The sequence below is a fragment of the Oryctolagus cuniculus genome, chromosome 5 (genome assembly GCF_051225735.1).
Source record: "Oryctolagus cuniculus isolate XC-2025 breed Fujian yellow rabbit chromosome 5, ASM5122573v1, whole genome shotgun sequence".
Taxonomy (NCBI): Eukaryota; Metazoa; Chordata; class Mammalia; order Lagomorpha; family Leporidae; genus Oryctolagus; species Oryctolagus cuniculus.
The window spans coordinates 15,485,615-15,501,999 of record NC_142871.1 but is presented as its reverse complement, the minus strand read 5'-3'; the positions used below and the strand labels follow the sequence as shown (position 1 = coordinate 15,501,999).

At 40.2% G+C, this 16,385-nt stretch overlaps 1 protein-coding gene across 11 annotated transcripts in view; it reads right to left on the bottom strand.

The window, feature by feature from the left end:
- SYNE1 (spectrin repeat containing nuclear envelope protein 1) overlaps positions 1-16,385 on the bottom strand; it is a 551,459-nt gene that overhangs the window by 254,043 nt on the left and 281,031 nt on the right. For all 11 annotated transcript variants that reach the window (XM_089332568.1, XM_070073379.2, XM_070073388.2 and 8 more), the window contains 9 exons: positions 15,877-16,080; positions 13,578-13,785; positions 12,681-12,793; positions 11,719-11,924; positions 10,321-10,476; positions 8,489-8,780; positions 7,590-7,762; positions 3,813-4,122; positions 1,080-1,244 (listed from right to left, as the gene is read on the bottom strand). In XM_089332568.1, coding sequence (XP_089188694.1) covers positions 1,080-1,244; positions 3,813-4,122; positions 7,590-7,762; positions 8,489-8,780; positions 10,321-10,476; positions 11,719-11,924; positions 12,681-12,793; positions 13,578-13,785; positions 15,877-16,080 — 1,827 coding nt within the window. The remainder of the gene's footprint in view (positions 1-1,079; positions 1,245-3,812; positions 4,123-7,589; positions 7,763-8,488; positions 8,781-10,320; positions 10,477-11,718; positions 11,925-12,680; positions 12,794-13,577; positions 13,786-15,876; positions 16,081-16,385) is intronic.

The window sequence follows — 16,385 nt, the reverse complement described above, 5'->3', positions numbered from 1 at the left end:
TATTACTAAAAATGTATCATTAAAGAATCTCACATATAAATATTAAAGATGTAAAAGTGGCCTCCTGATTATTTGCTTTAAATCTAGTCATTGTAAAAGGTAATGATAATCTTTTACAATCACATAGACATGTATCTTCAAAATACAGTTATTATTGCCATGTGATTTTGTGATTTTTACATTCTGATCTCCAGGGACCAGAATACAACCTCTGTCTAAAATTCCTGACCAAAATGGCCTATTTATTTCTTTATCTAAAACTACGCCATTGAGGATTCCATCACTGATTCCTTCTAATATTTAAATCTTTTTTTTTTCCCCATGGGGGAAATGATTGTAATGTAATAGTCAAGCAAATAGGAATATGCTAAAATATACAGAGATTTCAACTCTCTCAGAAATATGAATTTCTATTTTTTGAAATTATCCTTATAAAGAGTATATTTGGTGATTGTTTTAATTTTCATTAAAGTACTATCTTCTATTATGTTGCTGCACTGTTGGCTAGGAAAGAAGAATGACACATTCAGAATGACTTTTCCAAGTTACGGGTAAAATACAGAAGAACTTCAAGAGGTAAGTTAATTTTAGTGCTGAAAATCGTTGAAGTGCATGTGAGAGGTCTTTCCAAAGTTCATGAAAAATATGTATGATGAAACAGTTATGTCTGTATTTCCATTGTTTTTGTAGCAAAGTAATTTAATTCCATTTTCCCCAAACTTTTTGAAGTACATTTATCTAAGTTACTTCATAAACTTTTTTCCACTGCACTAGAAAATTGTATCTTGTTTTATCAGCCCAGCAAGCTGGAATTTTTTTTTTGTGTTTATTTCTTAAACATATTTGCACATCGGAACATATACAGACAATGTAAAAATTTGCCGCAAGTGTAAAGTCTTGAATTTCTTATGTTTTTTGTATGTTTAGAATTATTAAAGTGGGAAATAATACACAGTAATGCAAAACAGGAAGGAAACATTTTAAGTAACAGGATCTTACCCACCAAATTTTTATCACACATGTGTAGCACTCAAGAACGAATGAAACAAAGTAGTCATAGCATCTACCAATTTTCTGACCTTAATCTTGGACAACTTTTTCTGGGTGGCTGAGGAGTCTCCGGACATATCCGACCATCGATGGAGTTCCTCCTTTGCTGAATGGAGCCAATCTGTGAACTCTTGGACTGCATCTAAATACATCAGATGGTCTTTCACAATATCTTCCACTTTCCTCATTTTCTCCTAGTGAGAAAAGCAAAGGGTATTTGAAAACCAGTCATCATTGAGAGTATCAGCTAATAAGATAACAGGCCTGGCTGGGGGTAGATGTGGTGGCACCACTTGGGACACCTGTATTTCATATTGGAAAGCCAATTTGAGTCTCTGCTACTTTCTTCTGATCCAGCTCTCTACTAATGTGCCTGAGAAGTAGATGATGGCTCAAGTACTTGGGTTCCTGTCACCCACTTGGGAGACTAGATGAAGTTCCTGTCCCCTGACTTCAGCCTAGCTTAGTCCGGGCTATTGCACACATTTAGGGAGCAAACCTGTGGGTGGAAGATCTCTCTCTGTGTCTCCCTCCCTCTGTCACTCCACCTTTCAAATAAATAAATCTTTTTTTAAAAGATTTTATTTATTTATTTGACAGGCAGAGGTACAGACAGAGAGACAGAGACAGAGAGAAAGGTCTTCCTTCCGTTGGTTCATTCCCTAAGTAGCCACAACGGCTGGAGCTGCGCTGATCTAAAGTCAGAAGCCAGGTGCTTCTTCCCAATCTCCCATGTGGGTGCAGGGCCCCCAAATAAATAAATCTTTAAAGGATAACAGGCCCAATAGTTTCTTAATATATCTCAAAAGATCTCATTTCTGGGGCCAGTGTGGCTTAGTGGGTAAATTCACCACCTGTAGTACCAGCATCCCATATGGGCGCCAGTTCGAGTCCCAGCTGTTCTACTTCTGATCCAGCTCTCTGTTATGGCCTGGGAAAACTGAAGATAGCCCAGGTCCTTGGGCCCCTGCACCAATGTTGGAGACCCAGAAGCTTCTGGATCCTTGCTTCAGATTGGCCTAGCTCTGGCCATTGCAGTCATCTGGGGTAGTGAACCAGCAAATGGAAGATCTCTTTCTCTCTCTCTCTCTCTCTGCCTGTGCCTCTCTGTAACTCTGCCTTTTAAATATTAGTTTTTTTATTAAAGATTTCATTCCTATTATTTAACTTTTTCTGGGGTTAATAGCTTAAATTATTAGATTTAATTAAACTGAAAGATTTGAGGATACAATCACTTTTCCTTTAAGTTTACCATTGTTGGGCTTAGCATAAAAACTACACTTAATGAATATTGACTAACATCCCTAGCAATCTTTTAATAATTATCTTAGTAAATATTCTTGTTACTTAAGCAACGGAGAGTGTGAGTTTGGTGTGTAACATTGTGCTAAGCATTTAAATGCTTTTCTCAGTGAATTCTCACAATAACTGTGTGAAGTCAATACTATTATTACCACTATTTTATAGGAGAGAATCCTTAGGCTTACAGAGGATCAGCAATGTGCACAAAGTTACACCTCCAAAAAAAAGTTGAAGCCAAATTTCAAACTTAGGTCCTTTTGACTCTAGAGTCTTAATTCTTAATTATAACTAAATTAAGGGCCAGCGTCGCGGCTCAATAGGCTAATCCTCTGCCTAGCGGTGCCAGCACACTGGGTTCTAGTCCTGGTCGGGGTGCCGGATTCTGTCCTGGTTGCCCTTCTTCCGGGCCAGCTCTCTGCTATGGCCTGGGAATGCAGTGGAGGATGGCCCAAGTGCTTGGGCCCTGCACCCCATGGGAGACCAGGAGAAGCACCTGGCTCCTGCCTTCAGATCAGCACGGTGTACCGACCGCAGCGCGCTGGCTGCGGCGGCCATTGGAGGGTGAACCAACGGCAAAGGAAGACCTTTCTTTCTGTCTCTCTCACTGTCCACTCTGCCCGTTAAAAAAAAAAAATTATAACTAAATTAAAACGAAGATAAGCAAACACATATTAATTGTGGTATCAATAAGATAGCCATCTCAAAAGGCAAATCAAAGAAAACATAAGCAAACAGACCTTTTCCCATAATTTCTATAACATTCATAAATATGCAATAGAAATCATGGAAGAAAATAAAGGTTCATAAGGATGAAAAATACTTAATATTAAGATACCTGTATCTTAAAAAATAGGAAAATATAGTTTTTAGCTGGGAAATAAACACAATGTTTTCTACGTAGTTGAAATCTGGACGGTAAATAGACTTTAATATAACTCAAAAATACCATAAAAAATGAACTACACTGATATTTGATCTCAATCTTATACAGAAAACAGATGAATCAAGCATCAAAGTGGAATAAAAAAATCAAAGAATTATTCAAGATTGCAGGGATTAAAAAAAAAAAAACAACAACAAAAAACACCAGGGACCAGCATTGTAGCATAGTGTGTAAAGCCTGCAACGCTCGCTGGAACTCAAACAAACGCCCATATGGGAGGCGAGCGTTGCAGGCTTTACACACTGTGCTACAATGCTGGTCCCTGGTGTTTTTTGTTTTTTTTTTTTTGGTTTGTTTGTTTGATTCCAGTGGATGGAAGCGCGTTCTCTCTCTAACTCTGACTTCCAAAATATATAAATAAATCTTTAAAAACAAAACATATATATCCAAAGGTGAGAAATGACCCTATTCAATAAATGTTCAAATAGTTTTGAAGCAGCTACTTCTCCAAAAACTTAACCAGGAATTTATTCTTGACGTGCACCTTGGTGCTTTTCCTTCAAGAGAAAGCACACACCTTGGCAACAGTGACTATATCATTAAACTGTGCTTTCAGTTCTTCTTGCACCGTTTCCTTGAAAGACTCGTCCCCTGTCTTCTCATACAGCTCCCTGGACTTTGCAGTGAGGCGGTGAAGGGCTCCGGCGTGATCCTCCGCCTCAGACACGATGCACTGGAAGTGGTCCAGCAGGGCAAACTTCTCTTTCAGACCTGGCTGCAGTTGTAGAGGATGTTCTACTTTCTGATCCACTGATTCCATCCACTGCTCCAGCTGGTTTTTCCTCTCCAAGTAGTCATTCCACTGGCTGATCACAGACTCTAAAGTGCTGGAGTTAACGTCACACATTATAAAAATGAATTATTAATTATTTCACATTTCTACTGAAAACCAATTATAAGGTCATTACATCTATATTAATTTTTTTTTACTGAACACCATTGTTAAGTGATGCAAATGTTGCTTTGAGTACAGGGAGAAAAACTGCTTCTCTGATTCACAGACACCCAGTACAGTTCCCTCAGGCCAAGTAAATCTATGTGCAAGTTTGAATTAAGAAGATGTATACACACAGGCATCTGGAGACATTTCTTCCAAATGCTAATTATCCTAAACAAAGCGACAAATTTGTGTTTTATTGTTAGAAAAATCTGTACTAGAACTTTATTTAATACTCATATAGGAGTTCTTAGGCTTAGTTTATCTTACTTAAATCAGATGTTAATGGTGTGTTTACTGGAATTCAAAACTCCAGGTATTATTCTTGGGTAAGTAATAGCATTAGGTTGATTTTAATTGTGACACACACACATGTCAGTGCTTCAGTGTTGAATGTGCGAATGAATGAAAGCTGAATGTACTAACAACATAAGAAATATAGTCACAAATAGAGTCAAGTAAACGGATTTCCAGATAGCCAAAGCCTTTCCCAACTTAGCATTTATGGGAAGACCACATCACTCAGCTTACACACAATTCTGGAACTACCCACAGTGGCTTCCCTCATGTCAATCCCCTTTTCATACCAGCGTGTGATCTTGCAGTTATGATCTATGGCAAACGAATTTCCAACCTAGGATCCTGTGGCAAACAAACTTCCACTGGTTTCTAAAGTACTGGTTTTACATAGATAGGACCTAATTCTATATTTCTTAAATTCCTGTATTTTGCTTAGGAATTTTTTTCAGCCACAAGTTGGTTTAATTTCTAAGAGATATGAGTGCCATAATGAACAATGCAACATAGATGTCAACTTAATATTCAACAATGGCTAAACAAGATATTTACATTATAAAGTATAAAAAGTAAAACGAGTGCTAGAAAATAAGAGATCTCTCAATGTCTCAGTAGTTTTGTTTAGGTTTAGATATTTCCTCTTCATCAGAATTTCATCAGTTCTACCTTCTAATCTATTTTTATGAGGGTACTTCAAAGTTTCTATAAAAACCAGAAAAGTCTGTATAAAAAATAGAATTAAAAGGTAAGTTTTTTGTGGTAAATATCTTAAATATCCACACATAGTTTCTATAATATGTAAACGTTCCATGAACTTTTTCCAAGACCCCTCATGGGAAAAATCCCAAAAAATCCCAAAAGAGAGATAACTTTTTAACTTCATCTTGAAGAGTTACCATTAGTCTACCATTAATAAATTGGTATTAAGTAGTATTCAAAGAAAGAAAGAGCAGCATTAGAAAAGTCTTATAGATATAAAGCAAACTTAGATTGGAAAGACAGCCAATAGCCCAAAAGAGATTTCCTTTGTGTTACACAAAAAAAGTAGGTATCATCAGATCACAGATTTCTCAACTATAATAGAAGACAGGGTTTTGAATTAAATGGTAGAAATATGCATAGGAAATTTTCTACAAAGTCCAAAACAAAGTCACTTCTCCAGAAGCCACACAGGGCCTGCTTTCTTGAACAGTTCCACAGGGTCTTACACCGTCTTTGGAATCCAATCTAAGTCAGAGTTTTCCGCAATGTTCCCTACTTAGCCTCTGAGCTCTTACAGGGCAACAGCTGTGTAGTTTTGTTTCATCCTCTTAGCACAATCATTTGAATAGTGTTACTGTTCAGTGTGTGGTTGTCAAATTCAACGTCCTGCTGACAAGGAAGTCAGACGTGAAGCTACTTCTTGTTCTTAACCTTTTGCTCATCATCTGGAAAGCACTTGCCCATATTTCTATTAGATTTTAGGAAACTGGAAAATGACCAAGCACTGGCAAGTTTAGTTTGTGCTCCACCAGTCTGCTGTGTTGAATAAGAACCACTGGGTCTGATTTTTTTTATTCTTTGCTGAACATTCTGAGTTATCACTAAGTTATTCTGAGTTATTACAAAGTCATGCAGAGTGACTCTCAGAGTCACCATCTATGCACCATACTGCAGGACAAAGGAAAAAAAAAAAAACCTTCCAAATTTTAGTTGGTACCACATTTTATTGTTTAAATAAAAGTGGTTATCTTTGGTTTGATTTTGTGTTGAACTTTAATCTTCTGTTTGCCTATTTGTTATGAATGTCCTAGGCTCTTACTTATTCAGTTGTCTAACAAGGGATCTTCAAAAAGTTCATGAAAAAGTATGATGAAGGGCTGGCGTGGTGGCACAGCAGGTTAAGCCACCGTCTGCACTGCCAGCTTCACATAGAGGTACCAGTTGGAGTCCTGGCTGCTCCATTTCTAATCCAGCTCCCCACTAATGTACCTGGGAAAGCAGAGGAGGATGTCCAAAGTGCTTTGGCCCCTGCCACCCCTGTGGGACACCTGGCTGAAGCTCTGGAATCCTGGCTTTGGCCAAGCCCAGCCCTGGCCTTTATAGCCATTTGGGGAGTGAACCAGCTAATGGGAGATCTCTCTCTCCCCCTCTAACTCTGATTTTCAAATAAATAAATCTTAAAAAAGAAATGTATGATGAAAAAACTACATATGGATTTCAAATTTTCAATGCAAAAATGAACCTCTCTTTTAACTCCAGTTTCCACAAACTTTTTGAAATATCTATGTATTTCATGGCCCCCGAGAAAATGCCAGAATAATTCTGACTAGCGGTCATTTGTGCAACAAGCCAGCCAGAATTTTTGTGGACATTTTAAGGCAGAAAGGTGAACATGTTGCGCTCACAAATGTAACAGCACTGACAACACTGCCCGTTGTGACAACTGAGCCCTTTTCTACCTCCTCTTCAGCCTGTGATTTAGGTCTGTTCAACAGCGGTGCTCTGGGCATCCTGGGTGGGCTGGTTTTTGAATGAGTGAGCATGTTCCAGGAGTTGCAGGATGTCAGGTCTCCTGGCCCCAGTCACTAAATTACAAAGTCATCCCCATCACCATGACAATCAAAAAACACCTTGCAGGTTTCCTACATCTCCAGTGTGGGTGGTATTACCTCCAGCTGATGAACAGTTTATACTAAGGCTCAACATTTAGGTTCAACTTATTTTCCTGTATGTTCTTCCAAACAGTAAAAAGGTTGATGCAGATCACATATCCTTGATTTGATGACTTTACAAGGAGGCATTTTAGTGATCCCACGGGATGTGCAAGATTTCAGGCAAAGGGGAGATGTAAATATTTTAAAAATAAACCGAAACAGAAACAAAACAACCTAATGAACAGGAACCAGTCTTTGACCCATGGACAATACAGCACAGGCAAAGATAGGCACGCACTCAGCTGGCTTTACAAACACAACACGCTGGGCAAGCCTCCCACAGGATTCCCCAGCATTGCCCTGCCATTTGCCTAAACCACTGGGTTTACTTAAGCAAATTAACACTAAGAAAGAGGCTCTGTACCTCTGAGCGCGGACAGCAGAACTCATGACGTCAGCCCACACCTCTCTCAGGGTCTGCAGCTGAACCTGGATCACTGCCTGACCTTCTTCGTTGCTGCTCCTCAAGGCCTGCTCCCCTTTGCCGATGGCCATGTTCAGCCTCACTTCCCCTTCCCCTCTCATCAGGAGAATATCCTGGGCGGGAAGGAGGAGTATGTGTCAGTTGCAGTAGGAAAACTCTCAATGAAGACACGAAGAAACTCTGGCTCCTACCGCAAAGTAAGATGCTAGATGTCTGGGAGTTTGGGAGGTAAAGATTAACTCCAGATTGTCTCAGGAAACTCTGGGACGCAAGTGCAGAAAGTGTAATTTTATAAACTTGCTTCCCAAGAGCAGAAAGAAATTATTTTTAAAGTGAAGACACAGCTGTTAAGAACTTAACAGTCTTTTGCCTTCATTGCCTGGCTGATTCCTAGCATTCAAGGTTACCTTCACAGAGTACAGTCCAGGGTGGGGGTCTCTTCTGTGCTCCCAACACACCCTTGTTTTCTTCTATTATGGTCCCTACATCTGAACTGCAAAGCAAGTAACAATTTACAGGTTGGTCTCCCAGAATACAAGAACGAATGCTACTTCTATATTCCCCACAATTTGCACAGTACTCAGGGCAGAGCACGTAATCCATAATGCTTGCTGTTCAATTACTAGATGAAATTTAAAAGCATGTTAAAGCTTTTAAATATATTTCTTTAAAAACGATAAACATTACCCCTCTACATCCCTTTTTCTAGCTTTCTCTACTTTGACCACACGATCTGCATTTTGAGGCTCCCAGAACAACTAGAACCCAACTCAAACAACTCGTGGATGTAATCAAAACAATTCCCAGCCATTGTCAGCACTTGGCTGTGTCTCGTGTACCTGTATCTGAGCCAGCCTCCTCTCCAAGGTGTCTTTGCTGCCAATGGTGCTGTCTGCACTGGCCAGTCGGTCTTGAATGTCTTTCATTCGGGACCACGTGCTCTGCAGCGCCTCCTCCAGGGCTTCGTGCTCCTGGAGAGCCACCTGGCAGCCTCGCAGCTTCTCTTTGGTCATCCTGAGTAGGTTCTGGTAGCTAGTGAGGAGCTGGGAGCACAGGCGTCCTTCTTTGCCTGCACCGTGGCCTTCTTCACTAAGAAGCTGCCCTCGCTGGGAAAACTTGTCCAGAGACTCTCTAAAAACAAAAATGGAAAAACATTTTAAAAAATTCTGACCTTCTGGACTGCAGGGGAGTGACCAAGGATTGTTGATGTTGGAGCAGGAAGCAGACTGGAGCTCACAACTGACACGCCTGTAAAATTAGGAGGCTGGGAACTGGGCTGGCTGCTTGCATCCTCTTGAGGTCTCTCGTATCGTGGTCAGGATACACCAGGGAATACGACTCAGTCTATGCTGGGCCCTCATCCAACTTGCAGTTTTGGAGCCAACTGTCTCGCTAGGAATTCCATCCAGAAAATGGGCCCAGCCTCTCTCCACGGCCTCATTTCTAGCACCTCTTGATTTCTAGTTGAAATTCTAACCATGAAAAATTCCCCGAAGCCCTCCAAATGCTGTTTTGTGTACACAATCAGATGTTCAATTCTGTGAACATTTTCTGATTTTTTCTGGTTCTATACTAGACCATTGGAACGTAAAGCTGAATAAGACCTAACATCTCTGACCTTGAGAAAATCACAGGCGGGAACTGGGTGAAGAGTGGAAACAAAGAGTTTACAGCAAAGCAAGGACTCCCAGAGATGGGGGCAGAGCACAACCAGGGAATTTTACGGTCCTCAAACTGGCATTCCAAACAGTAGTTGTCAGGGTGGGTTCTGTTCTCCGTTTCTTTGTTTGCATGCTTTTTTCCAAAGGCAAGGGATGCTAGGCATGGCTGACCAAAAAGAGGACTCATTGAAAACCTAGAATGACTATGATATGAATTAAGTGATTTCTCCTCACTTGATGACTACTGATGATTTATCTGATCCTGCAGGCTGGGTGCTGTCTTCCGCTTCACAGACAGTACACTTGTTCTCTAAGAGGACAGTTAAGGAGCTCAAGTTTTTCATCCAGGTGTACCTCCCTGATGGATAGTCTTCTCTCTTCTCAGGGTGAGGAGGCAACTGAAGATGACGGTGGGTGTGGCATGAAGAGACAGCAAAGTGCTAAAGGTGGGAGGGGTTAAAAGCACAGCTCAAAGAATTTTACCAGGGAGGGGAGAGGAACCAGAAAGATTTTCTCAGTAGGGAAGCAAGGAAGAGATAAAGATTGCAGTAAGGAAGAGGAGCCACAAGGAGAGTCTGGTTTGGTTTACTAAGAATATTTTGAGGATGTGTGGGTAAGAAATGAACTGGAGGCTGTGATATGTGAAGAACAGATGAAAATTGGGTCTCCAGCAGTCACTGTTTTCTCCAAATTGGCTTCACATTATGTTAACAGAGCCTCAAAATAACCCCAGAGAAGAAGGCATAATATTATTAGCTCAATACATAAAGGAGATGAGTTCCTGCTTGATGTCTCCATTGCGGAGGCTGAACTGGGATGGACACAATCTCCTTACTCTACCTGCACACCCCTCAGACCCAACAGGGCCCCAAAGATGCTGCACCATAATTTGTATTCTGGAATTTCACAGGCAGGAATGATCTGCTACTGAACCAAACCAGCTAACCAACCCACCAAGCAGTCTAAAACACCATAGCAGGTAGAGGACCCACTCATTCTCTGTATCACACCTTGCAGCCAGTAGTTCTCCTAGAAACATTTCAACTTTATGAACTTCGTTTTTCTTCTCAGGAACGTGCTGTTTACTTTCTCCCAAATTTTCCGTGCTTAGCCTTTCTTCCATCTCATGGATCCACAAGTTCAGTTTTCTGTGCTGATCCTCAAAGCTAAAGAATATTTAAAAAATATGAGAGAAACCTTTAAGTGCTATTCATAGCAAATATGTTCTCATAGTTGAGGTCATGTCTTTTTCTATGGCATTTAAAATCTCATGAGCTTTCAAGTTATAGAAAACAACCATCAGCCCATCAACACTATTGCTTATTTCAGTAACAAAGTAACAAATCATGGTTGCTTCTTTTGATCTTGAAGCAGAAAGAGAGTCACCTCACCTAGATGAATGGATTTCATAGCTTGTAATTGCCAAGGTTATCATGCACTTAAGTATGTCTGTGTCTTATACAAAGATCCTTGAATCCAGACCAGTGGATAAGCAGGGCAATGGAAAAAAAAGGGAAGGGATCTCTGTATCTTATTTCTTAAACTAATTTGAATATGGCCCTTGAGTTTTGAAATGAAGTTAGCTCTCAAAGAAACCTGGACAAGAGTCAGGTAAATTACTGTCACCAGAAAGGTACTGTGTCAATACTGATAAATTTCTTACACCTAGTTAAAAGGTTTCATTTTTTCTTTCTAAATTTGTGTTTATTCCCACTGACATAATGTTTGGCCTCTCAACCTAAAAATTTAATAGATGTTTTGGATCATGACTCCATCCCAACAGGATAATTTAAAATTTGGGATGTCAAATTTCCAATGATTTTTTTTTGGTGGGGAGAGAGGGGTGGAGAGAAAAAGAGACAGAGAAGGGTCCATGTGCTGATTCACTCCCCAAATGTTACAGCAGCCAGGGTTAAGCCAGGCCAAAATTAGGAGGCTGAAACCCTATCGAGGTCTCCCACATGAGTGCAAGGGACTCAACTACTTAAGCAATCACCTGCTGTGCCCATGGTGTGCATTAGCAGGAAGGTTGAGTCAGGGGCCACAGGTAGGATTCAAACCCAGGCACTCTAATATGGGATGCAGGTGTCCCTAGCGGCATCTTAACTGCTAGGCCAAACGCCTGCCCCAAGACCTAATCAGATAGACAAGTTACATGCATGTGTGTAATTTACAGATAGGAGTGAACATAACCACTTTATTTATCCTGTATAGAAAGTAAAAATCAAACAATAACTTCAGAGTCTAAGTAATTGATTATTGTACTTGTATGAACCTGTACTTAAGGTCAAAGCTAAGTATAATTTCACCTCAATTTCAAATACTTGGTTGTTCACATGGCTCATTTCTTTAAGCCTTTGAAAACACATTCTATATATATGAAATCTATGATTATCCAAACAGCCTACCTCCCAAGTTCTGAAGCACAGTCTTGGAGAGCCTGCTTGTCTTTAAGGCACTGTTTCAGAAATGCCTGGAACTCTTCATTGGCCTTTGTAATTTGTTCCTGAATGCTACTGACCATTTGTTTGGGCAAATGTGCATACAAAGTTTGTCCTTCTTGAGTCACCACATCAAGTTTGCTCTGTCCATCACTGAATGAGTCCAAAAGTCTCTGTTTCAGGAAATAAAGGTAATATGGAACACCTCTTTTATTCAAAGGCCATGGTGCATATGAGTGGTAATTACAAATGGTAAGCCACGAGAAGAAAAACAAAACTTAGTGAAAAAGTAATCCCTACAAGGTTGATGGTAAAACAGTGCATACAATTGGGTTTAACCCAGCCTCAGAATAAAGATGGTACTAGTTAGCCATTGGCACCACTGGGAATAATTTTGGACAATGTGAGTATGTAAAAGAGGATGTTTTCATCAAGGTCTCCTTCTTAATCTCTACCATATTTATTGATTATTCATAGTCCACAAAACCAATATAACCCATACTGTTGATGATGTTAATTTGAATATATTCTATCTCCAAATTTACATCATAAGTTATTAAAAAACACAAATATCTCTTCCTTCCAAAAAAAAAAAACTCCTCTACACAAGAACATTAAAGAGAGACTCAATTATTCCATTGTTACTACGATAAAAATTAAAATTTGTCTTAGTTTTGAATTAACTCCAAAGAACCATTAATGGGCTTTAAAAAAAAAAAAAGAAGGGGGAAGAGGAAGGGATGTAGGAAGTCGTTAGCTTCCACTTATTTTCTCAACAGACTTTTCATATTGTCCAGCTGCTTCTGACTCAACAAGGCTAATTCTGCCGGGAAAGAAGAAACGATTAGCAAAGGAAAGAGGACACAGGCCTGGCCTGAAGGCCCCGGCGCGGGGACTGGGGAGGAAGGAAAGGGCACTGGGCTCTGTACCTGGAGGTCCTGCAGCTTGGCCCCCAAGACTTTGCTGTCACCAGTTCGATCAGCTGATTCTTTTGCAGCTGCCTTGGCACGCAAAAACCATTCTTGGAATTCCTGCATTGAATCTTTAGAAAGTATAAAAGTCAAGAGTAAATTCAAACCATCAAATGAGCTTCCAGATTTATCACAATGAATTACTTCTGGCCTTCAACCTATGTCACCTTGCTTTGCAAATTACTCCAGAAAAGTAAGGATAATATGGAAAATAATATCATCTGCAACCATGCCTGTTGGTGGTAGACTTGAGAAATTCTCTCAGAGAAAAGAATGAAAAGCTATCTGTATTCTGGAAATGTTTAATTTCCCATTGTACTTCTTTTGGTAAAGACAATAAACTGCAGGAAACTTTGTCTAAGAGTGCATGGGGGAAAATGCACCAAAGGCTTTAAGGCCACTTATAAGGCTATGTACCCGTATCAGAGCTCAGGCAGAGCTGTATTGAAGCAGCAACAGGGACAAAGGACTGCCAGTTTCTTACGGCCTAACCTTTGTCAAGTCACTTCATTACATTATAAAAACATCAGTGGTTATTTGGACAGTGGCTGCTGGGCACTTGACAGGTGGAAGTAATTTTACATGTACATGAGCTTTGTGTGGAAGACCCTGATGGAATGTAGAATCATCAGCACGGTGCACCCTTACTTTCTCAGGGAGAAAAGAGGAGGGATTCTGAGCAGAGTGAGAGCCTTGAGGTCAGCAGTCCTATTGCTCAAGTCCCAGAATCCAAATGGATTTGAATGATACTCATGTGGAAAGTTTCCTCAAACCTGATGGCAGTTTCTGGGCAGTGCTTGCTTTGGATTCTTTCTCATCAACAAAATACTCACACTGCAGCCCATCAGAGCTCACCATGGAAGTGTTTTTCCAGGGAATCCTGCAGGCTGGCCTGAGTCTTGGAGCACAGCTGACTCACAGCTTCATGCTTCTTTATCAACCCTGTCAGTGCCACGCCCAGGCTCTCCAGCTCTGCTGAGTGGTACTTGCGGCACAAGCTATTGAGATTTTCTTGGGTAGAGCTGATGTTGTTTTGCTGACTTTGAAGTTCCTTTTGTGTGTCCTATGGGATAAAAGCACACTGTGAAGGACATTCATCATACTCCAGCAATTCCATGGGGGTATGCTGCTTTAAATCTGAAGCTGATGCTGTTGAGATCCGATCAGTGGTGTGTAAACATTTTGGTGGCATTTGTGCAGTATTTGTGATAGAACTGTATTGTATTGATTCCTTAGTGTTTCTTGGGCACAAATAGCTGTTGGGAAATGGCTAGGATTTGGATTGTTGTCTATGATTTCAAGCTAATGGAATAGGCCCTTAAGGATTCCAGCCCCTGACCGTGGTTTTAGACACTTGATTAGAAACCATCACAGTTCATAGGGCAGGCATCTAGCCTAGCAGTTAAGACATCCCAGTTCCTCACTGGATGGAGTGCCTGGGTTCAATGTTCCATACCTGGCTCCAGTTCCTGACTCCAGCTTCCTGCCAGTGCAGACCCTGGGAAGCAGCAGAAATGGCTTAAGTAATTGAGTGCCTGCCACCCACAGGAGATACCTGGATTGAATTCCTGGCCCCTGGGTAAAGCCCCAGCCAGGGCCATGCAGACATTTGTGAAGTAAACCATTGGATGGGAGTTTCCTTTCTTGGTCTGTCTCTCTTTCTCTGAAATAAGATTTCAATAAAAATTTAAAAATTGTTTTAAAAAGAAAAGTACCATAGTTCACATTTGCAATGACCTATTTGAACCTTTTTTTCCCCTGTTATAGGCTATACCAGAAGCACCAAAAATAAATTTAAAATTACATAAGCCTTGTCTAGCAGGGATGGGGCACGTCTGATCTGTGGGCCAAGCCAGGGCAACGGCAGGTGAGACTCAAAATTCAGTAAATCTGTAGCAGGCTAATTTCTAAGTTGATCATTTTGTATGACCTGTGAATTACATTATAAATATCTCAAACCACCCTTTGCAGAAAAAAGGTTCCCACTCCTAGTCCAAAGGATTTTTTTTAGTAAGAAAACTTGCTAAAAGAGAATATGTTTAAAAAATCATCTATTATTTTTCACTTTATGTTTCTGTGTGGGAGCAAACTATTGAAATCTTTACTTAATGTATGCTAAACTGATCTTCTGTATATAAAGAGAATTGAAAATGAATCCTCATGTGAATGGAAGGGGAGAGGGAATGGGAAAGGGGAGGGTTGCGGGTGGGAGGGACGTTATGGGGGGGAAGCCATTGTAATCCATAAGCTGAACTTTGGAAATTTATATTCATTAAATAAAAGTTAAAAAAAAAAAAGAGAATATGTTGACAAGTCAACTAAGTTCACACTCTTTACAAAGAGTTCATCAGGAACATCGTTTACTTATACAGACGTGGAAGTAGACCGCTTTCTATTTTTTTAAGCAAAAATATATCATTCTACAGATGAAAGTAGTCACACTGACTGATAAACATAATTAAGCAATAAAAAACTATCTGGCATTCAAGCTTGAAAATTCATGGACTGTCAAGCAGTTTTTCTATGGTCTTCATTTTTTTATAAAAAAAAAGAAAAAAGAAATTAACCATCCTGGCTTTTAAGCAGGCCCTAAAGCAATGCATATTTTCTGTTTCCAGATTTTTCTTTGATTTCTTTTTTTAAACACATTTATTTATTTGAAAGACAGAGATCCAGAGAAAGGGAGAGAGAGAGAGACAGAGAGAGAATCTTCCATCCACTGTCCCACTCCTGAAATGGCCACAATATCTGGGGCTTGGCCAGCCTGAAGTAAGGAAACAGGAACTTCTTCCAGGTCCTCCATGTGGATGCAGGTGCCCAAGTCCTTGGGCCATCTTTTGCTGCTTTCCCAGGCCATTAGCAGGGAGCTGGGTCTAAGGAACAGAATCCAGACAGAACCAGCACCCATATGTGATGCCAGTGCCACACTGCTAACCCACAGCAGTGGCCTCTGTTCTGTTCTTTGATTTCCAAACAACTGCATTCAGTTCTTCACCTGCTTCTTACTTTGTTGTGTTCTGTGTCATGAATTAGCTGGCTGGTGTTAATATGAGTAATTGAGAGTTGAGGTCAGTTTTTTGTTTGTTTTTATTTTTTAGTATCGTCACCAACAAAACAGGAATTAAACAGCACTTAATGAGAGTTTACTACCTACCTTTACTTTTTTCAACCCTTCACAAGTCTCAGTTTGGGCACAGTTCATCAGGGACTCTTCGACTTTTGTCAGCCACAATGTCTTATCATTCACAAATTTCTCTACTTGTGCACTTTGAGCAGTGAAATCTTTCAAGGTTTCTTTTGCTTCTTCAGTGAATTCTTTGGCATGCTCCAGCTTTTGCCTTAAATCTGCTTCTATAAACTAAATAGAAAGCACAGTTTCAACAAAATCTGTGAGAGCCAGAACACTTGTTTGGGAGGATACCTGTTCATGCGCAGTTAATCAAATATGCAAAAGCCTCACTATGGAAGCCAGCTCCAGAGCTAACTTGCCTTTTCCAGGAAGGAAAATCAGTGGGCTTAGCTGTCAAACATAGGAAGTATGTGAAAAATTCAGAGGGAAGATTATAGTGAGCATGAGATATTAAAGCAGCAGTCATTTTTAAAAAATTATTATTTATTGAAAGTTGCAGAGAGAAGGGGCTTGGGGGGCTTGGGGGAAAGGGA